The sequence below is a fragment of the Athene cunicularia genome, assembly GCF_003259725.1.
Source record: "Athene cunicularia isolate RWA chromosome 5 unlocalized genomic scaffold, athCun1 chr5_part3, whole genome shotgun sequence".
Classification (NCBI taxonomy): domain Eukaryota; kingdom Metazoa; phylum Chordata; class Aves; order Strigiformes; family Strigidae; genus Athene; species Athene cunicularia.
In genome coordinates this window covers 7302850-7325247 of record NW_020799103.1, presented here as the reverse complement: position 1 = coordinate 7325247, position 22398 = coordinate 7302850, and the positions used below count along the sequence as shown (strand labels likewise).

The following is a 22398-nucleotide window of genomic DNA, read 5'->3' as shown; positions in this document are numbered from 1 at the left end:
TTAAACATTGTCCAAACGCTTCTTGAACACTAACTGTTGAACTGTAAGTTTGGGATAACATCAGTTTAATCACATGAATATTCATTCTTTTCTTTTTGTTTTGATAGTGACAGTCACATCAAAAAAGGTTATTTTAGTTGCCGATAGGTAGAGAAGATTCGGTCTTTTCACCTGGTGAAATACCTGTTCTTGTGACGAAAAAGACAATATTAACTTGGCTGTTAGCCAGAACATTCTGTCTGAGCCAAGGAGAAAATATAATTTAAATGGTTAAGAGATCTGGGTCTGGTGTCTCCCCCAGGTAATTAAAAAATGACTGTATGTTGTCTGAAACACCTGGTTTTGGAAAATACAGGGGTTCCAGTTTTAACGTAACTGTTGCTCTTTGTTGATTATTGGTCATGTTTATCTTAGAAATCCAAAGCTTTCCTTATCACTGGCTTTATCTGTTAAAACATGTCTTTTTTCCTTCCCCCGCTTCCTTTCGCTTGCGCTTCTTCCGGCAGGTCAATGAGGTAAGGAAGACCTACTTTAAACTATGAGATACAAAGCTAACTCATCCATTTACATCACTAACCATTTCAGCATCCTTAACCTTGTCTGAGCCACGTTACATTATAGCTGCAAATTGTTAAAACATCGCTGTAAAGCTTGTTGCACTGAACAGAATTTGCTCTAAAATAGTTATCTTAAAAATGGGAAGCATTGATATCCAGTCCTATTGACCTTATTAATCTCATGAAATAGTTAAGGAAAAAAGCTTTTTGTATTCTTTTTTTACCCATATTAAAATATAAGTGAGTATGGCTGTATCATTTGGAGTATTTGCATGTTAAGAGTTTTTACTCTGTGGCCTTTTTTCCCTGGTTTCATCCTTAATGATGTGCCTACTGTTGTGGTCTTGTTTTTTCAGTTACGCAGCTCCTTCAAGCAAGCTTTTGGTAAGAAGAAATCTCCCAAGTCAGCATCTTCTCATTCAGATATTGAGGAGATGACTGATTCTTCATTACCTTCTTCGCCAAAACTCCCACACCATAACTCCACTGTTTCAACACCGTTGCTGAGAGCTTCCCATTCCAACTCTCTGTAAGTGGTTTTATAATTTTTAAATAGAAAATGGAGAGGCGTCTTGCTGCCTTAGTAGAGGAGAGGAGAAGTATCGTGCTTTGGAAAGATCCAGTGTTTTCCATGCTAGCTTTATCGACATCTCTAGGCCACTTTACAGAAACAAGCAGAGTACCCTACACTGTCCTGCACCCTCTGGTTTCTCTGTCTGATCATCTGCACATCTGTATGGAGGAGTCTGACAGCTGCTCAGCTCAGTGCACTGCCAGACCCAACTGTTCACCATGAGGCCACAGCAGACAACACGGTGGGCCAGACAGGATTATCCTGTAGATCGGAGCTGGCCTCTTGCCGTTGCTCTGTCCTTCTCCCAAGCATCACTTACCTTATCTCCCAGGGGAGGGTTGTGTTTTGCCTTAAGTGTTTTGGGTAAAATCCTTAACCCTGTCATACTGGCAAAAGAATGAGCAAAGATCACACTTTCACCTACTGCCTATTTTGAATGTTCTATGGTCAAGGGAGATTACAGGCAGAAGACAGGAAAGCGGAATTTATATATTCAGAGAATTAAAGATAAATTAAAGATAAATCTGATTCCCAACCCAGTGCCTTTGCATCAGTGTCCAGGAAGGCAAAAATCATTGCATTGTTACTGTAGTATCATTTAATATTTCATTGGGGTGCTCTCTCAGCAGAACATATTGAGTATGAAGAGTATTTATAACCAGGGTGACCTTGGAGTGCAGAATTAATTGGATTTCTTGCTGTTAATGAAACAAGCCAGGCCAAGTCTGGGATTTTGTTTTCTCTGTTAGCTAAGACAGTACATATTGCACTAATCTGCCATGATGAGTTCCCAGTTAAGTTGACAAATTCAGATAAAGGTAAGGATTTACTGGAAATCAAAACAGCGTGGTTTAGTGATGCAGCTGAACTTCTCTAACAGCTTGTGCCTGATGAATGGAGATGATCCTCTCCTTTTTTTTCTTTTGTACCTCCCAGCTGCCTGTGCCTGCTCCTTCACTTGCACTGGCTCTGCTACTTCTCAGACAGCTCCTCTGAGCTGATGCAACATGCTAAATTATGTGAAAAATAATTTGATGGACATGTGAAGAGTTATTTTTTGCCCAGGTTTCTGGGTTGGCTCAGCTCAGGGGTCTGGTCAGACTCAGCTGGGTGCCAGAGCTGGCATAAGCATGGGGGCGTAACAGCAGCACAGCCAGGAGCAGGCTGGGGAAGAGGAGCAAGAAACAAGTGTTCTCCTTTGCGTAGCAGCAAGCTATTGTCCAAGCTTATTTATGTGACCAAACCATACCCTTCTGCTTGTGTTTGTGTGAGAATGAGATGTAAACTTCAAAGTCAGGACTTCTGCTCTGCTGCCTAACTTATTTTATGTTTGTGGGGAAGTCACGGGCAGTCGTGAGGCTTCTTTTTGACCACCTGTAAAATAAAGGTAAATTATTGCCTTACACACTGTTTGTGTCTAAACTCACGTTTTAGAACGTGCTTGGAAAACTATAAAACAGATTTTATGTTAATTCTGTCAGCTCTGTTGCTTGAGTGGGATAAAAAAATACAGAAAGTTGACAGCCTTACGACCTTGTAGATGTCATGCAAAGTTTCCAGCCTGATTTCAGATCAAATGCGTTTCAATGAATACCCAAACCTGAAGTTTTGCCCGTCACCTGTTTTCACATGAACAAGTGAAAACAATAGCAAGTTTCCAGCTATACAATAGCGATGAAATGTTAGTAGCAGATGATAATCCCTCATGATTTTTTTTTTTTAAAGCTTATCCAGTCTCTTGAGCCTCATTCAGTGAGTTTCTGGTGACTACAGCAAACTGTGCTTTAGAAATCTAAGGCCTGAAAACTGTCAAATGATGATCCCATCTATCATCATTCAGAATGCTCTGTGCATGCGTCTCATCTTGACATGAAAGCCAAAAGGCTAAACATGAGAAGAGAGTAAATATGCAAACTGCAGGAAAGCTAGAGCACAAGTAAAATTTGTGTATTTTGGCTTAGTGGCTTTTTAGTGGGGAAAACATCTCTAATGAACTTGATTTAAGAAGAGGCATTTTATATGAAACCTCCCTCAAAGCGTGCAGCTGTGTAGTTGATCTTTATATAGATACACTTATGAAAGTGCTGAAATGTTACTCATCCAGAATCTTTTTTTTGTGGGAGGAGTGAAGGAAAATGTCACCAAAAATTTTTTAAGCATGAGTGCTTTAAAGTGAGGAGGAATTTATCACACTTGAATAGGTGTAGAGTTCCAAAGCCCTCCAGAACAGTTCAGGGAAACCCAGCTGTGCACACCTGGTGAGCTTTAAATCTGTCTGTAAACTCATCAATCTCCAACCAACTGCTGTTACTGCCTGCACCCCCTTAATTTATTTAGATTTTGGCTTTAGAAATTTTCCTTTATGGCAACTACCATGAAAGAAATGAAGACTATCCAGTAGTAGGTGATTTCCAGAATTCTGTTTCACATGCTGATCAAAGAAAAATAACCCTCAGACATATTTGTTTCACTAGTCTCTTATGTTTCCATGACCTATTTAATATCTGATTTATGGTATCACTAATTCAATAAAACAACACTGTTCCCTGCTTCACGCAGAATAAAAGGGGTTTATTCCTCCTTTACTCATAAATGCTGGAGAAGCACCATCTGAAAAGTAACAAATGGTCTTGTTCAATGACTGTTTTTCACTCTCCTCCAGTATTTCTGAATGCACTGACAGCGAAGCTGAAACGGTCATGCAGTTACGAAATGAGCTGAGAGACAAGGAGATGAAGTTGACTGATATTCGTCTAGAAGCCCTGAGCTCTGCTCATCAGCTTGACCAGCTTCGGGAGGCGATGAACAGAATGCAGGTGAGAAATAACCACCCCAAATATTTCAGTCTCTGTTGGTTTGTTAATGCTTGGCCAACCTGCCACACAGTAAAGATCTGAAGGAAGGTAAGTTTGAAGTGTTTGAATGCTCACTAAAAGTTGTGTTTAGCTTTGTGCCAGTGTTAAACCTTGGACCTTCATTAAAGGTCAGCTCGAATGCATGAGTTCTGCTGCCCTCAGCTCTGCAACTGTACCTGTTTCAACCCTAAAAACCGATGTGGAGGTCATTTTGTTGACTGTCAGCAACCTCTTAAAAAATGTTCCCATGCTCTCTGCTTTAATGTAGCTCCATTTCAGTATTTAGTAGATTCCCACATGTTTATGTTTTCTAGGATACTTTGAAAAGTTTCATGGAAAGGACATTGTAATAATTAAAATAATTAATTTACTTAACTAAATTAAAATATTATGAAAATGGCATTTCTGCTAATCTACTATTTATTCTCAAGTTACTTACATTGCTGTCTTTTATGCATGTTTTCACTGTGCCTTCTAACTCCTGACTTGTCTTTTCAAGAGTGAGATTGAAAAATTAAAAGCAGAAAATGATCGGCTGAAATCTGAAAACCACGGCAGCTGTAGCAGGGCTCAGTCTCAGGTTTCCATTTCATCCTCTCCAAGACATTCAGTGGGTCTCTCTCAACACAGTTTGAACCTCACGGAGTCAACCAGTCTCGGTGAGTTTAATGAGAAAGGCGGTGGGCAGGTTTTATCCTGCACTTGGAAGATTTGGTTTGGTTAGCCATGGAAAAATGAAAGCATGAAAATTATTAACAGTTGAGGTGTGGAAATATGTCAGGAGCTGGCACAAAGCCTTCTTTTAAAATGTCGTCATAGGCCCGCTACACCCTAGATCAGAGTTGTCCAATTATGACCTCAGCTGCAAAGAGTCATGTTTAAAGCCATTTAATGGTGTACATTTGCCAGGGGATATATTGTAGGAAGGAAAATAAAGAGTAACTGACTAATAATTTTCAATGACCTTCACTTTTTTTAAGAGCGATACTGATGTTTGGTAGGGAAGTCAGTAAACCTGGTTCCTGTGTTTTACCTCGGGGCATGTGAAGCCCAGATGTGTTGTGTTTGACTACAATAAACATGTTGGTGAATAGTCTTCATTGTTATTAAGAGACAGCTGTGAAGCTGTTGATGTTTTCTGTTCACAGACATGCTGTTAGATGACACTGGAGATGGCTCTGCCCGGAAAGAAGGAGGCAGGCATGTCAGAATAGTTGTCAACTTTCAGGATGAAATGAAATGGAAGGAGGTGAGTTGTGTTTTGTCCTCAGCTCTGAAATATAAGTGTCTTTGGAATGTGCCCGGGAATTCAAATCCAATTTGTTTTGGAGGCTTTTATTTGCAAAAAAACTTTTTAAAATTTTCTCAGCAAAATAGTTCACTGGTGTATCACTAGGGCACTCAGCTCCTTCCCACTTGTTGGAGCTGCGGAAAGCCAACACTGCCAGTTCAAGTTGTCTCATGGACTCACCTGCAGTAGCTTTTTATTTTGCAGTTTCTTTTTGGTGCCATCAGCACTGGCCACGAACAGTGTCAGTAGCACAGGTTAGCTAGAATAGACCGTGTGTCAGCGATGTAGGCGATAATATTAGAATTTAAGCCTTTCAGTAGTGTCTCTGAAAGCCAGGCCATCAGCATCAAGGAGGTTAGCAGGCTAATCTGTACCTTGGGATAGCATCTGTTTAAGGCTGTATCTCAAAAAGCTGCACAAAGCTCTTGGGCCTTTCTGTTAAACGTAAATAAAATTTTAATCAATAATGACAGTGCTCCTCTGTGTCAGTAGAAGGTGCACCGAAATGCACCAGTATTGTGGAAGAACTTAATGGATCTGAACTGGGAGATCTAAACCTTATTGTTCAGGTTCTCCTTTCTGATACAGGTATCCCATCTTTCAGATGTTCTCCATTTGCGAGTAATTGAAAGAATCCTAAATACCCAAATGCATTTCAGATACTGTAAAACCGCAGCCCACCTCATGTGTGTAACACATGCATGAATGTACTCCACAGCCTTCACCAAGCACTGACCGCGCTAGCTCACATTTTGAGTACCTGTAAAAGTGTATTTAAGAAATAATTTGGTGTCTTTTGTAAAGGGAGGGGACAAAAATGTGAATAATCAGAAATAAAATTGACTTGGCAGATTTTTCCATTAAATACCTAATTTGCATTCATAATTACAGCCCTGGATAAACAAATTACCAATAAAGCTATATTGCTCGTTCTGTGGGACTCCACTGTGCTCACAGTCAGTAAAGTTACTACATGGAAATGATTCCTTGTGTTTTAGTTGAAGTCTATGATAGAAATTAGTTATTCTTCAGTGAATGTTTCACAGTGAGTGCAGCTATACAAGAAAAATGAGGTGTTCTCTGTTTTTTTAATCTGCCTTAGAAGTTGGAAACAAAATTATCCACTAAAATGCTGTGATATACCAAACATAACACAGAAGTGTTATATATACATTTTTTAATATATATATATATATATACACACATAAATACATACATATTTTGAAAAACTCTATATATACTTATACATATAGCCATATATAATTGATACATATATTTAGATTTCTATGTCCATGGCAGCATTTCTAGAAGTAAATAGAATAAACCTTGCAAATGCAACATAGCTGATTGTGTTAAGTCATGGAGAAATAAATATGCAGTGAACTTTTCTGCCTGTAATTTCCCCGAGTCTTTCTTTGTTTTTGCTAAGCTGTAATTGTCTTATAGGTTTTTGAATTGTTCATGGATTAATACATATCTTCAGTATCACTTAAGTAACCTTTAGATTTGTGACTCCAATGCTGTAGAAGATGTTGAGTAGAAAACAATGATTTCATATAGCTTTCAGAATTCATTATACAGAGTGTTAAAGATGCACCATAACTTTAAAAAAGGGAGGAGGGAGGGGAAACATGTTAATTATATTAAACAGACTTGTCTGATGCAGTTGGGATTTATTTATTAACTTAAATTCACATTTCTATTCATTTAGGATTCGAGGCCTCGCACCTTCCTCATAGGCTGCATTGGAGTCAGTGGCAAGACCAAATGGGATGTGCTGGATGGAGTTGTGAGACGGTTGTTTAAGGTTAGTGAGTACAATTTGCTGTTTGCTTGAATTCTCCTATTAGATTTTGATGGTATCAAGCATCTTGGTGTGATTATTACTATTATATAGCACAGAACAAAGTCACAGGTATTTCAGTGCTGCCTAACTTTTCGTGTCCCTTTTTCACCCTAGGAGTATATCATTCACGTGGATCCCGTGAGCCAGCTGGGACTGAATTCAGACAGTGTTCTGGGCTACAGCATTGGAGAAATCAAACGTACTAATAGTGCTGAGACACCTGAGCTGTTGCCTTGTGGCTATCTAGTTGGAGAAAACAACACTATTTCAGTTACTATCAAAGGTAATTATGCTTGACCTGTCTGTTGTAGTGTCATTAATCACAGTTTTATCAAAGCCTGCTGTGTTAAGAAACTCAGAGGAGCAGAAACTTTTTATCCTGTTTCTTTTTCCCTGTCCCTGCCTTTTGTTTACTGGTTCTTCTATTTTTATTTGATAAAGACAGCACTTAAGAGTGTGCTAAGTCTATACATTCAGCAATTTTTCAACCTGTAACAGTAGGAATATTTACACACACGGCAGTTATCTCTGCGTATCTTGAACTGATGCCTGGAGTTGTTCTGGCGAAGACCTCACACCACAAGGGACGTAGTGGAGTTGTTTGAGCAGCAAAGTACCTTCCAAATTGTAGACTCAGAATAGTTTGGGTTGGAAGACACCTTTAAGATCACCTAGTTCTAACCCCCCTGCCATGGGCAGTGACACCTTCCACTAGAGCAGGTTGCTCAAAGTCCCATCCAACCTGGGCAAATGAATAAAGCCTTCGAATTTCATCACCTCTTTGTAACAGCTATAGGTGTTATTTTCTTCATGCAGAGTAAAAAAATTACTGATTTTACTTGCTTGATTTATGTCCCTGAAGAGTCCCTCCTTAGGCACCAGTAAGGAGGGATCCCATAATTCACAGAACACCTTAAACTATGGATTTTTTCGAAACGTACTGTTTTCAAAATTCTCATCAGTTTCATTATATCATGCTGATAAGAAATTAATGCTTATATTTCTCATATAGCCCATTTGGTTTCTCAGGGAACCATTTTTATATGTAAAACTATACTTTGAGACTCAATTTGAAGGAAAAACCCTCAAGCACTGCATTTTGAATGTACATCAGCTTGCTCAACGTTACAGCAGTGAAGTCTCGAGCATAGGTCTGCATACAGAGGATTTGAGAGCATTGCCAAACACTCTGCAGCTCAACTTCCAAGTTTGGCTGTGGCATCTGACTGAAAGTAGTTTGATTTATAGATATTGGAGTTAAAAAAAACCAGTTACCTTGGGTAGCAAATCAGCAGGCAGGAAAGACAAAATAAGCCATGAAAATAATCTCAGTTTCCTGAGGCTCGATGTGAACCCAGGGTATTCTCCTTACTTAAATACATTGTCCAACAGTAAATCCTATTTGAACTACTGCTTAAGGTCTAGCCATATCTGCAAAGCTGCAATCTGATTTTAAATTTAACTTGCATTGGCTTGACTTGTACTTGGAAGGTTTCGTATATGATAACAGTTTTCAATAAAACAGAAGCGTATTTAATCAATTTATGGAAAATCACTTACATATACCTTTGAGATAAAAAGCTGCCTATATAAATATTTAATATTCCAAGTAACCACTGAGGTGCAAACATTTCTGCGTGTGATCTGCCAACTTCCCTTTCTGCTGTTTATTTTGAAGCACTGTGTATTTTCTCTGAGCCAATTCTGCCTAAAGTGACTGCTGACATTGCATAAATGCTTATCAGTAGGAGGTTTTTGTTAGAAGAGATAACTATCAGCATACAGAGAAGGAGTTTAATTACAAGTGTTTGGGAAAGTAGGGGGAGTTGATGATAGCAGGGTTTTTTGTCTAGAGATTCAAAAGTAAACAGGTACATTCTGGATGAATGCGTACCATACACGGTGAGGTACTAAAAAATGGATGGTTTGTGTGTGAAAAGTGTGGCCTGGAATCATTTAGTATGGCAGCTCTTAGACACTGTTAGGGTGCAGCTGAGTACTTGGAAAACTGGAAGAGCTGAAGAGAAGGATCCAGGCTGAGCCCACAGGTCACTTCTGCACTTGTTTTACATTTTATATGTGCTTCTCTGGACCACGAGGGATGCCAAGGTTAAGGAAGGGATTTATCTCTGGCGTGAGAAACCACTTGGTCAGGTTGGATCTAAATCTGCTGATTCTGAGTGTTATTTTGGGGTTTTCTCCTACTATTACTGGGCCTAGGTACATTCACAAAATCCCCTTATTTTGTTCTCTGGTTTGACTGTCTAGTCATTTCAACTAATCTTGATTTGTTCAGACTCCACTAACAGGATTGCTTTGCAGCATTACAACTACTTAGTGAAAAACAAACCTTTTAACAACGCAGGTAATTTGGATAAAAATTGGGAATCCCTCCAAACGAGGAATCCTTTCCTGTTGCAGGTATCTGCGAGAACAGTTTGGACGGTCTGGTGTTTGAATCCCTGATCCCAAAGCCTATACTGCAGCGTTACGTCTCTCTCCTGATGGAACATAGAAGGATTATCTTATCTGGCCCCAGTGGCACTGGTAAAACATATCTAGCAAACCGTCTGTCTGAGTATATGGTCCTTCGAGAGGGCAGGGAGTTGGCTGATGGCATTATCGCAACCTTCAATGTGGACCATAAATCCAGTAAGGTGAGGAAACAGAAATCATCCTTGCACAACTAATGCTACTGTATAACAAAAATGAGAGACTCTTCCCTCGTTAATGCATGAAAAGCCGATTTTAAACTTCTCTTTCTTTTTAAAGCATTATGTTAATCCTGAAGGGAATAATATTTAATGTTTTCAGAACTGCAGATCCACCTGTTTATGGGCCCGAAATAGCAGGCTTCCAGGTGTATATTTAAACGCCTAAAGGTACCATGATTTTCAAGTGGTTAGGAGCCTGAGAATTGCTTAGGAAGTTAGAACACCTGCATAAAATTCCCAGCAACTTAAACAATCCCTATTGCATGTGGGCATTTTTCCAAAAAACGCTCAGATGCATCTCTGGGCTGCAAGAGTTTCTGCAGCTGCAAGTATCAGCAGTTGTAATCTGCATATGCTGGGTTTGGAGGGACTGTTGCCCAGACACGTTCCTGCACCCATAAGACATGTCTGTTTTTTATGTGCTGCTGGTTTTGCTGAATATACCTCCAGTGAATGTCTAGATTAAAGGGAGAAGGGGGAAAAGAAAGAAAAATACATTTCAGACCTCTTCAGTGTCAGATTAGGACAGCATGGTATATTTGATGGCCTTAGGCACATTTTCCTCTGGAGGAAAGGGATGTTTGAATTTGTGGTTGTAGGCCACTGGTATAATTTGAGACATGTTACTGAATAAATGCTTTAAAGCTGCTGAGAGCATTTCAGTTACACCCAGTCACCTGGCAGCAGCCCTGCAAGCTCATCCTTATTTCACAGCGTTACTGAAGGCATCTGAATTTGGCCTCTGCCAAGGGATGCTTTAATCCAGATTAATTTTATCAGCTGTACTTCAGTAGACACACAATAACAAACCTAGCTGGGATGCAAATTTGGTTTGGCGTGTGGAGAGTTGAACAAGTTCCTGAAAAGAAAGAAAAATACATTTCAGACCTCTTCAGTGTCAGATTAGGACAGCATGAATGCAAAACCACAAACCAAACAAGGAACATCTTACCCGCCTTTAGGCCCTTATCTCACACAGGATTTCTGATACAGCCTTTGAATCTTCAGCATAACCTACAAAAGAGAACAAAACCCGTATTCTTCTGTTTTCTCATGGAAAATGTGTGCATTTATAAGGTGCCGGGTTCTTTTGCTTTAGATTTCATGACAAAGCCAGTAGCTCATTTATTTTAACTGGATTTTCAAGGAATATGATGAAAACTCTTATTTTAATTTTTTTTTTCTTCATATATGCTTTGCAGGAACTCCGCCAATACCTGTCCAACCTTGCAGACCAGTGTAACAGTGAAAATAATGCTGTGGATATGCCTCTTGTAATCATTTTGGATAATTTGCATCATGTTAGCTCCCTAGGAGAGATCTTCAATGGACTTCTAAACTGCAAGTACCACAAATGGTAAAGAAATAATATGAGAACACATTCCAGATTTCAATACTGCAGTCTTTAGCACTGCTCATTGCAAAACGTGATCACAAAACAAAGCTTTAGATTAATTTGGTAAAGTGGACTGAGATGGCCAGACAGTCCATATTATGGACAACACTTGAGAGGTCTTTTTTTTCATAAAATGATCAATTCCTCTGAAGTCAGTAATAAAAAAGTAGTAGAGGGTTGGGGTAATTTGCATTCGCTTCATGCAGTAGATCTTCAATACTAAAACCCTATTTTTAGTTAATGTTCCTGCTTTGAGATTCCTGGTTTGGTTTCAGAATTTAATGTTCTCAGAAGTCTGATTCTCAGTAGAGAATTTGGATATAAGTAGTTACAAAAACCTTCTTTGACAAAAGGTTTGAATAACCTTTTATAATGTTTAGATCTTAGTAAAAAGTTGGTTTTCAAAATTTACAAGTATGATTTGCTTGATTTTTTTTTTTTTAATAGTCCATATATTATTGGCACAATGAACCAAGCCACCTCCTCAACACCTAATCTTCAACTTCACCACAATTTCAGGTACTGTTTATTCATGTTTCTTATTTATGTTGGTGGACTGGCAAAGGAGTAATGGCTACTGAGTCATCTAAAAATGTTCTTACTGGCCGAAATAGCAAACTAAGAGAGAAATACCATTCGCTGCCAGTAGCTGCCCTAACACGCGTGACTTTGTTATGATGCTGTTATTAGAATAACTACAGTTCATAAAACTTTTCCTTTTCAGAGGATTGTTAAGATATTTGATCCTATAACAGATTTTAAATAAAATAATAGACAAAGCAGATACTGAATAAGAAATAAGGTGAAAAAAAATGCGTAATACAAACTGTCTCATCTAATGAAATCATCATGCCGAAATAAATTTATTCTAAGAAACATACGTGACTGGGATAACCCGTTTTGATCATGACAGTAATCCAGAAATAATAAAAGAAATTTAGCCCAGAATAGGTATGTTCAGTGGCATGAAAAAGAAATAATGGACATTTCTGCTGTTCTGCCATAGATGGGTGCTATGTGCTAACCACACTGAGCCTGTCAAAGGCTTTCTTGGCCGTTTCTTGAGAAGAAAACTAATTGAAACGGAGATCAGTGGCAGGATGAGAAATGCAGAGCTGGTTAAAATTATTGATTGGATTCCCAAGGTCTGGCAACATCTGAACAAATTCTTGGAGGCTCACAGCTCCTCTGATGTTACTATTGGTAAGTGCTCTGCCCAGATGCCCAGGCATATGTCAATGTATGTGTTTTATTTCCTTGTAGATCAGGTCCATCCTTGGACGTTTCCTTGTGCTGTATCACTTCGAAAAGGTTTTCTTAAAACCCTACTTGTAAATGTACAAGCTGTACAGGAAATTTCTAAACCTCTTCCAAGAGAAAACAACTTCTTTCTAAGTCCCGGATATAAACTGTGTTATGAAATCTAGGTAATTGTTTTCACCTTGAAGGCTGTAGCTTTTCAAGTTGATTCAGAAGATTTTTTGAGCTCTCAGGAAGAGCAGCTCACCAGATAGCCATTTATGTTCTGTCATTGGCTTCATTCTCCAGAGAAGTGGAATTGTTGTTTAATCCTATTTTGAGGCATATCATGATGGTAGTTTGAGTGTAATAGTTGAATTTCCCTTTTCCAGGTCCACGGCTCTTCCTCTCCTGTCCCATAGATGTCGATGGCTCTAGAGTTTGGTTTACTGACTTGTGGAACTACTCCATCATCCCGTATCTTCTGGAGGCAGTTAGAGAAGGGCTACAGGTGAGCAGGCAAAAGTGAAAAATCAGAGATCTTGAACGTATCTATTCAGAAGACATTACAGCATTGGACAAAGCTGAATCATGGCACATTTTCTGGAGATAAAACTTTGCATACTGAATACTTGTATGTCATTAAAAATACAACCTAAATTGTCATTAATTTCAGGCAAAATTACTCTCTTCAAATGATTTTGAAATACGGAGTGGCAGCACAAGAAGTCCAGATTAGATTTTTAAAAAAGTGTTTAGATGCCAAACTACTGATGTTTTCAGGGGGGGTGGGAGTTAGACACCCAAATATCTGTCAATAATCTGTTCCAGAAGCACACTTTAAAACTGTACTGTGCATCAGAAGAACATGTTTGTGGTCATTAATTTAGTTATGCAAGGTTTTTCTTTGTAAATCAAATCTTTCAACAGAGGAGGAATAAAGCTGTGTATGGAGAGAAATGTATTAATGAGTGACAGAGTCACTATCGGTGACATTTTGATTACTTCTCAGTCTACGGGATGAATATTTTACTATATTCCTTCGTAATTTTTCAGAGGCCATAGTGCAATCATTATTGATTCCCTGTACTTAGTAACTGATTCATACTTGAGCAATTTGGATGGTTCTAAGCATTGCCACACAATTCTTAGCATCTGTACAACTATAAAGCTTGTTGGAATCGGGAGGAGGGTTCAACAGAGGACTGCTGTTAACTTACCCTGCATCTGTGGAAAAAATGACCTTTTTTTATTCTTCAGTCCTCTGTTCACAGAATAAGCATGGCAAAACATAATTTAAAAGACAGTTTTGGACATACCATAATCACATATCAGTAAATCCTGGGCATTGCATACATGAAAGTAATCATTTTTGATAAAGCTTCTTCTGTGAGAAAGCTGCCTGTATTTTGGTAACATGAAGAGCCAGGACAGATGGGAACATGAAGCTTTCTCATTGCAGCATCTGTTAGCAGATGGCTCATTTTCAAGTCACTTTTTTTTTTCGTAGAGCTAAACATGAGATCACACATACAGAAATAAAAAGATGGATCACAGCGAAATTTAAAAATATTAAAAATGGGCTAAAGGTAGATGGAGAATAGGAAATTATGCCAGTGCGTTGGGAGCTTGTGTTTTGGTAAGAGGACAAATGCCATTTTGAGGACATTAGCTATAATTACATCTGATAAAGGTAGGAAGAGGGTAGTACTTCCATATATAAAAAGGCTCATTAGAACCATAAAAATGTGGAAAACGTTCAGAAGAGAGCAGTAGGTATCATTAAGATACAGGAAGAATTATTCAATGAGAGAGATAAGCAGCTCAAACTATTCAGTTTATTCAAGAGGAAGCTACAGTACTACTTGTCTTTGGGAGTCTTCTGATTTAGTCGTGCAGGGAAGAAAAAGTCTAATGGATTTTTGACAAGTTTGGACTAGAAAAATCGAAACTGTAAGAAAGACATGGCTTGTTATTAGTAAGAATAATTTAAAAAATTTGACTTGCAGAAGTAATAAGTTCTCCATCACACTTCTGTCTGTCTCTGAAGTGTTTCTGAAGCATGAAATCAAGTACAAGCTCCATGGAGAAACAGTTTTGTTGCAGAATGTTTGTGAAAAACATTTCTCCATTCTGCTACTGCTTAGGGTTCACCATTGCAGCATTTGTCAGGATGTCTTGCCATTAAGATATGTTTTAAAAAGTGTGAAAGATTTCTTTTGGAAAATACTGGGATTTTGTTTCGGCTTGCTTGTTACGTTTCTTTTCTATGCAATTCCCTTTCTGTATTAAAGGTTCAGCTCTTGTCTGCATGGGATTACCCTGCAGGAACTAGAGAAATCCTGAAGATGCACCAGTCTGAGTGCTTGGAAGAAGTACTAAAAAAAAAAGAGGGGATATTGGCATTGTCCAGTTAAAACCACCTGAGGTTTAATTTACTACCTATACAGCAAAGATTTATAGATGTTTACAGAGAGAGGAGAAAACCCTATCATAAAAAACGGGTCATGCTAATGGCTTCTTACAAATCTGTGAAAGATATTTCTTCAGCAATTTTTTCTTAAAATTTGGACAAACTGTGATTGCTGTTTGAAAACTGTCCATGCCTGGAGACCTCATTTTCTCTGAGATAATGGTGGTAGATTCTCAGGCATGAGGAACACGATAGGTCCTAGAGTACAAAACACCCACAGGAACTTGGCTAGAAATAGAACAGGAGAACCATTTTACATAAAACTTCCTATAAAGGAAGGTAATGGGAGCCAACAGTCTTTTTGGCCTAAAACAAGAGAAAGGAGAGCGTGTGAGCGTTTCTTCCTGAAATGGAGAAAACTGATACTCACTGGGATGCTTGGGCTCCTTGTACTGTGTTTTGAAGCTCTCGTATCACTGGTCAGTAGGTGTGGAAAGCACTGAAAAATGAGTCGCAAAAATTCAGAGAAAGAAAATAATATCATCTTTTTGCTTACTTGTTTTGCCTGATATCTGCATCTTTCCTTAGGTTATTTGAGTGTTTTGCGTTCCAAGTGTAAGGATTTCAGTTTGTTACTTTGTGCTTTAGATTCTTTATCCAGTTCAGTCCCATTTCCCCAAATTCCAATCATTCATTTCCATTTAAATAATTTCTCTTTTTTTTAGTGAAGGGATAAGATTTCGGTACTTGAAGAGTAGCCAGGGTTGTGCTAATAAACAAGCTAAGGCTAGAATTGGGTGTTATATTTTGGGCTATTTTCTGTCCCCCACACCCACAAAGGCTCCTCTGAGAACACATCTTCTCTCATGAAACTGCCTGCCAGAAAGGAAGGGTGCACTGCTGATTTCACTCTGATCTCTGTGGATCTAAACCGAACTATTTTTATATTTCTGTTTCTCATTTAGAGAACTATTTTGGGTCAAAGACAAGCGAGCCAAATGGATCCTTACAATAATTGCTCCCATTGGAGCTGATTTTTTTTCTTCTTCAAAACAGAGATGTGAAAATTAGAGGGTTATATAAAACCCCAGTTCTTCCTGCTTGGTGTGTCGATACAGAATGCAGCACCAGCAAAAAGAGGACCCAGAGTCCCCGTGGCTTCTTGCCACCATCACTCATACTCCAGTTGTTTTTGTTTGGTGCTGTGTGAAGCAGCCTGTTCCATCCTTGCTCCCTTAATTACTCCCTTAGAAAACGTGCACGTGAAAGGGATGGACAGGACTGGTTGCTGTGGAAGGGAATAGTGAGTTCGTCATTCAGTCTCTCATCTCCTGAAGATATGTGTTGATTTCATATATTGAAATGGGAATTTTATTTCCGAGGCAATTTTCAGAAATGAGCTAGGATCCGCACTGGGTAGCAAAGGCATGTGAAAAGTACAAAATACTTCGCAACTGACATATGTATGGCTGTAAATTTGAGAACAAGATTAAAATAGGAGATCTGGTTTATCACAGCTTGAAGACATTACGCTAGGAAAATAATATAGCACAGCTCAAGGATGATGAGGTTTGGGGCTGTGGCAGAGGTTGTGTTTGAGATTGCCTAGCCCCATCTGCTGGGCACCTCTGCTCTGGGCTTCAGAATAAAGCAGTTGGTGTTCAGTGCATGCAAAAAAATAAAGCCACAAAAAACCCAAGAAGCAATAGTGGTGAGGAAAGTGAGATAGTCCTAGATCCATCAGAGGGCTGATGGGTTTTGTTGTTAGATCACTGCTTCTGCCCCTGTGTGTTGTGCAGGTGAGTTCTCCGAGTTCAGAATGTCAGGAATGAACTCCAGAGTTGCTGAAGGATATTTGGGCTGAGGTTTATAAAGCAGAAATAAAGGTTTTGATGTCACTTCAAGTTGTAGTTATGCTTTCAAAAGTCATGTGGAATTTAAAATGAATTTGTTATCTAATTAAGGCAAACCTAACAGAATAATAACAAGAATACATTGGGTTTCAGTAACACAGTCTGTTCAAAACAGAAAAAGTTTTTGAAATAGAGCTTGCTTACTTGAAATCAGAATGTCGACGCAGCCAAATCCTGATGGCGCTTTTTCTTGGTTGAATACAAAGAAATTCCCCTGACTTGAAACCCTTTTGCTATGACATCCATCATTATTTCCTGATGACAGGTCTCACGTTTCCTCCTACGCATTCCACTGGCAGCAGCTTCACGACGACAGCAAACGCAGATAAGGCAGCTGCTGCTGCGATCCGGATGTCAACATTGACGGCCTCTGTTGTGGATTGACTTTATTCAAGTTAACTTTATTAAGTGAGATTATTTTCACGTCTCGTTTTCTTTAACTGGTGCCAACAGAAAGCCACTGCAGTCCCACAGGAGGCAGTCAGCCTCATCCAAATCAGTTGCCATTAAAAACAGATAAAAGTTTGCATGTCATTACAGTAATGGGAATGTTTTACATGTTCTTATGCTTTTCCAGTTGTACGGTAGGAGAGCACCCTGGGAGGATCCTGCCAAATGGGTAATGGACACCTACCCCTGGGCGGCCACCCCCCAGCACCATGAGTGGCCTCCTCTGCTGCAGCTGCGGCCTGAGGACGTGGGCTTTGACGGCTACTCGATGTCACGGGAAGGCTCAACCAGCAAACAGGTTCCAGTGAGCGATGCTGAAGGAGATCCTTTGGTGAGCTTTCATTTTTGAAATGGCAGAACTGCCGCATTTCCCTTGTTTCTAGGGATTAGAAACAGAAATTAAAAAATAAAGAACAGCTGAGGAGTGTTTTGAAGTTTTCAGATGAGAAGGCAGTGTTTCTGGGAAGGTCATCATGCCGGCTCAGGGAATGCATTCACACAGAAAACCTGCACAGTTTTGCAGAAAACAGTGGCAGAAACTTTTCAGATTCATTTGTTGAGGATATTTTTAGGGTTCATTTTTTGAGGAGTGACTGGAGATGTGTGTAATAAACTTAATTTCTACACTGTGGAATTAAATACGTGATCTTACACACATACTTGGATGACCCAGAGGAACCATTTTGTTTTGCCTATTTTGCCACAGTCACAAAATAGGCTTGTTGCTTTACTTCACATGGTTTTCATTTGACACCAAATGAAAACTGAGATTTTTCAAAGAGTATATGAACTAGTCTCCATGACTGGTGTCTAACTTGCGAATTAGAAATGCCATGCGGGCGTATCGGGACATACGAACTTGTGTTTGTTTCAAATGAATAAATAGAGCCTGAAGGTAGCACTAACACACATTTTCTTCCAATGGGAAACAGTTACTGGAACTTCTGCACAAACTATGAATTCCCTGAAGCTGTTCTGTTGAGGTGTATGTTTTACTGGACAGTTGGGAGTGTAGAAGATGTGTTACACTTTTCACTAGCTCATACATACATACACAAACATCAGGCTAGGTATTAGGGCATTCAGATTTGCTGCTTTTGACTGATCTGCAGTTCCTTTCGTGGGTCAGTGCAAGAGAGGGGTAGGATGCTTGTGGAATCCTGTTGAGTACAGCTGTGGGCAGATCCCTTCAGTCTTCTCATTTTCACTTTTACTGGAAAAGCACACTTCTCACGACTAACTTGCATGCTATGACATGTTCTACAGTTAATATTTCTTTTCAGAGACTCAGTATTAATTACCCCAGTTGTCTCTTCCTTTCCTTTGTTACCCACTGGCAAAGTGAATGCCACTGTAGCTTTCACATGGAGCTGATAATTTTTTACCTCAGAATACAAATAATGGTGAACTTCTGTGCCTTTGCAGATGAACATGCTAATGAGACTGCAAGAAGCAGCCAACTACTCAAGTCCCCAGAGTTACGACAGTGACTCTAACAGCAACAGCCATCATGATGACATCCTCGATTCGTCTCTGGAGTCGACGTTGTGATCTTCCTCAGATAGAAATAGGTTGTTTCCATTATTGCTCTCCCACTTGGCAAGAACTCAGATCACAGACTCATCAAAACAGCACGTTCCTGGGCTGGGATCTCAGTATTAGAGCTGCAAGAACAGCACGACACTTGGAGTCACTCTTGAATCTGGGTGCAGGCAACCCAAGCAACCTTTGTATTGTTTTTCTTTTGACGATGATGAGAACTGCACTATTCCTTTTGTTTCCTTCTGTTTAGTTGCTGTAAGCTCTCATGCCTAAGATACTGAAGATGTTAAGAATAATCATCATTGCTAAAAGTTGAAGGGGCAGGGGGGAACTTCACAGCTATGAAGCAAACAGCTTTGTGCCATGTACTGTCTGGAAGGAGAGGGGAGAGGAAATTTTTGCCTATGCTGCTTCTGACCAAACACATTTAGGTGAGGGCTGGACTTTTACCAATCAGCTTTGCAGATTAAACTCAGCTTCATATAGTTCTGGTGCTATAACAATATCGCTTGCCTTGGTAATAATGCTCAATAAAGGCAAAGCTGCAAAACAGGGAAGTTTGAATAAATATTTAAAAAGATAAAATTAAAAAAAAAAAAAAGAAAACAAAAAGCGCTGCTCTCCTTGCCAGTCTGAGACCTTGGCTTTCTTTCATTGTGTGTTTATAAAGATATATATATAAATAGGAATATATAAAAATATATATACAGTCTGAACAAATCAGGTTTTTTCAAACACTGTGTAACAATCAATCCCACTACAAGTGAAAGATCAGGTAGCCCTTTGCTAGTCAGGGCCTGATTCTCTTCCCACTTACATCCATGTAACCGACTCAGTTGACTTCAGTGGCATTACACCCCGTTTATTTACACCGATGGGAGTGGGTTTCCCTCCTCCGCAGAAGTCAGCGAAAGGGCCATGCCCCGGGAAGTCCTGCAGCTCCAAAGGACCTTCGGCAGTGCACAGGCGTCGTGAGCCCTGTACACGGAGGTGAGCTACACCCCTCAAAAGGGATTAATCGGACTTTCAGTTTTTAATTCTTGCCATGAAATATTACAGCTGTTTTCTAAAAACTTTGGGTTTTGTTCAGAGCTTTCGTTCCAATCAGCACACCCATGAATAGCTTAATTAAAACTCGGCTCTGTGGCAGTTCCAGTGCTACTCTGGTGACAACATTTATTTCCATGACTTTTTAATTGTAAAAAAAAATACATAAAATTAGTATTTTAACAGTATTTAGATCTGGAAAAAAAGGAGGGAAGGTCTTGCGCCTTTTAAGTTTAGCTGGGCCATGCTTTTGAGTTTTGGCAGAGCTGTGAACCTGGTTTTATTTCTTCTCCTCTCTGAACGCACACACCTACACTATCAGTGTTAAGGCTTGTACTTCTGTTGGGGAGCAAGAACATCTCCCGGAGAACTGCACTTTCCTTTTTACAGAGGCAAATTCTTAACACCACCATCACCACCACGTCAGCTGTACCTCAGCAAAAACATCACTCCTCAATATTGATTTGTACTAGCCTTTCCAGCTATCTTTTGGTGCTGACTTTTAAAGCGATGCCTTATTTTCTACTAATTACGTTTGACTAAATTCGTGCTGTATATTATGGGATTTTATTTAAAGAAACAGGGCTAAAGTCATCTCTTGGAATATCATAAGTTGCTGTGAATATTGTTTGTACGAGATACTAGAATTTGTTTAAATGTGACAAAAAGGAGGGAAATGAGATAACGTTTCAGGTTCCTATCAATCTGCAGCTAACAAAACACTGAAGAGCTGTTTTATCCATGCAGGAGGGGAAAAAAAAAAAGCTTTTCAACTATAGTAAATGCTGTCATTAATAAATTACAGGAATATGCTGGTATTTCAGTGTACAGAAAGAAAACTTATTGCAAACACTTTTTTAAAGAGCTTGTGGGTTTAAAGTAATAGAACAGACAGTTCATGCTTCTGTGACTCAGCTTGAGAGGATTGTTTTATTATACCTCATGACTTTCTGTAACATAACTGTACTTTGTCTTACTGAGCTGGTCTTGAATCTGCTCCTGTTACAACTTTTAAGTGCTGATGACTTTTTTTTTTTTTTTAAGAAAAAATATTGTAAAAGAAAAATTTAAATATTTTAATGATGGGGGGGAAAGCTTGGTGTTGTTACTGTTTTAACCTTATGAACTCTATTCCATTATTTCGCTGAATGAAATACCAAGGGTTACTCGGCCGATGTTCCTAATCCAGTTCTTGGTACTGTAAAAATGGGATAAATCTATATGGAATCAAATACATAGCATGCTGATGATGAGTTTGAGAGGTTAATTTTTCCAGTAGTCTTGACAATTCTGCTTCCCAGCACTGACTTTACCTGCTACTACTGTGAATTTTGGTACCTAATCCCCCAACTGAATCCATGCAGATAGAGCATGTGCCTGTAAAAAAATCCAGTTGCAGGGCTAGGGATTTAAATGGACTTAATATCCTAGGAAATGTCTCAGTTAACCTTTAACTGAGTGCTGTAAGACATGTTTAAAATGGTGTTTTATTTGTGGGGAAACGGGGTGGTTTGGGGTTTTTTCTCTCAGTTTTAATCCTGTGCTTAAGCTCAGGAAAGAATTTCTGTTATCTGTTATTTTTATTGACTCTAGCTTGGATTACAGTGAGAGAGGCAAGTTTGAGTAGGCTAGTCATTCTGAGCATCACAATATTCAGTGTCTTTTCTGAAACTTCGGGAAGCAGGGTTACCTGTTGTGCACACGTCAGTTTTTATCAAGACTTTTCATAGATTAAGTCTTTCTTTAAGTGACTTGTTCTCATTTAAGGCTTTTTAAAAACGCTTCCTTATTGTCTTTTTTTTGCCTTTTTTTTTTTTCCTTACAAAGTTGGCTTGTTTAAAAAAGAAAAAATCAACAAGAAAGAAATGCAAGATTCTATGCAACATTCGTGTTGAGTTCTAAATTGAAAGTATAAACCATTTTCTTTCCTTCAGAACTGCCAAGAATGATACAGGCCATAAATGAGATGTAGTTTATTTGGGGAAGGGGAGGGAGGGGGTTGGTTAGCCTTTTTGTACATTTTGGAAGAAACAAACTGATATTTCATTGTTGATGCTTAACTTCAATATTATGTGTATGAAATCTTGTCTAAATGTGGCAATTTTCTTTCAAGAAAAAAATACAAAAAAAACAAAGCAAAAAAATCTTTGTCGATATTAAATGGAAGGTTGCTGTTTTGATCTAGTCGTTTCCAGTGGAACAGTTTATGAAATATGTTCTATAAGATGTACATTTTTTCATTGTAACATAGAAATGTAAATATTTGATTAAAAGTGCTGCATTTTGATGAATTTTTTCTAGCCATTTTTAAAGAGAAAGACTAGGAATTGAGTATTTTGTGTACGTTTATGATGTTTTCCATTTGCTCCTCTCCCTATTTAATTTTCAGTTCTCATTTAGGATTGGAATTTGTGAATGGTCTGTTTGAGATCATGCCTCCCCTTTCTCACCCTCCTCGTTTCTCCCCCTTCCTTGCCCCTGTGTCATGGAAAATAAAGCTGATGATTGTACCAGTCTTAAATTATTCATGATTCAATAAAATTGATGCTTATTTATTCAGA

General features: G+C 38.9%; 1 protein-coding gene across 12 annotated transcripts in view; it reads left to right on the top strand.

Annotated features, from left to right (window-relative positions):
- NAV2 (neuron navigator 2) overlaps positions 1 to 22398 on the top strand; it is a 417220-nt gene extending 394822 nt beyond the window's left edge. For 9 of the 12 annotated variants that reach the window (XM_026850747.1, XM_026850744.1, XM_026850738.1 and 6 more), the window contains 14 exons: positions 507 to 515; positions 914 to 1086; positions 3794 to 3947; positions 4486 to 4645; positions 5135 to 5235; positions 6989 to 7084; positions 7238 to 7406; positions 9545 to 9780; positions 11040 to 11194; positions 11681 to 11752; positions 12240 to 12436; positions 12865 to 12983; positions 17376 to 17579; positions 18674 to 22398. In XM_026850747.1, coding sequence (XP_026706548.1) covers positions 507 to 515; positions 914 to 1086; positions 3794 to 3947; positions 4486 to 4645; positions 5135 to 5235; positions 6989 to 7084; positions 7238 to 7406; positions 9545 to 9780; positions 11040 to 11194; positions 11681 to 11752; positions 12240 to 12436; positions 12865 to 12983; positions 17376 to 17579; positions 18674 to 18799 — 1971 coding nt within the window. In that variant the 3' untranslated portion in view covers positions 18800 to 22398. The remainder of the gene's footprint in view (positions 1 to 506; positions 516 to 913; positions 1087 to 3793; positions 3948 to 4485; positions 4646 to 5134; positions 5236 to 6988; positions 7085 to 7237; positions 7407 to 9544; positions 9781 to 11039; positions 11195 to 11680; positions 11753 to 12239; positions 12437 to 12864; positions 12984 to 17375; positions 17580 to 18673) is intronic. The other 3 variants (XM_026850748.1, XM_026850745.1, XM_026850742.1) reach the window with 1 other exon arrangement.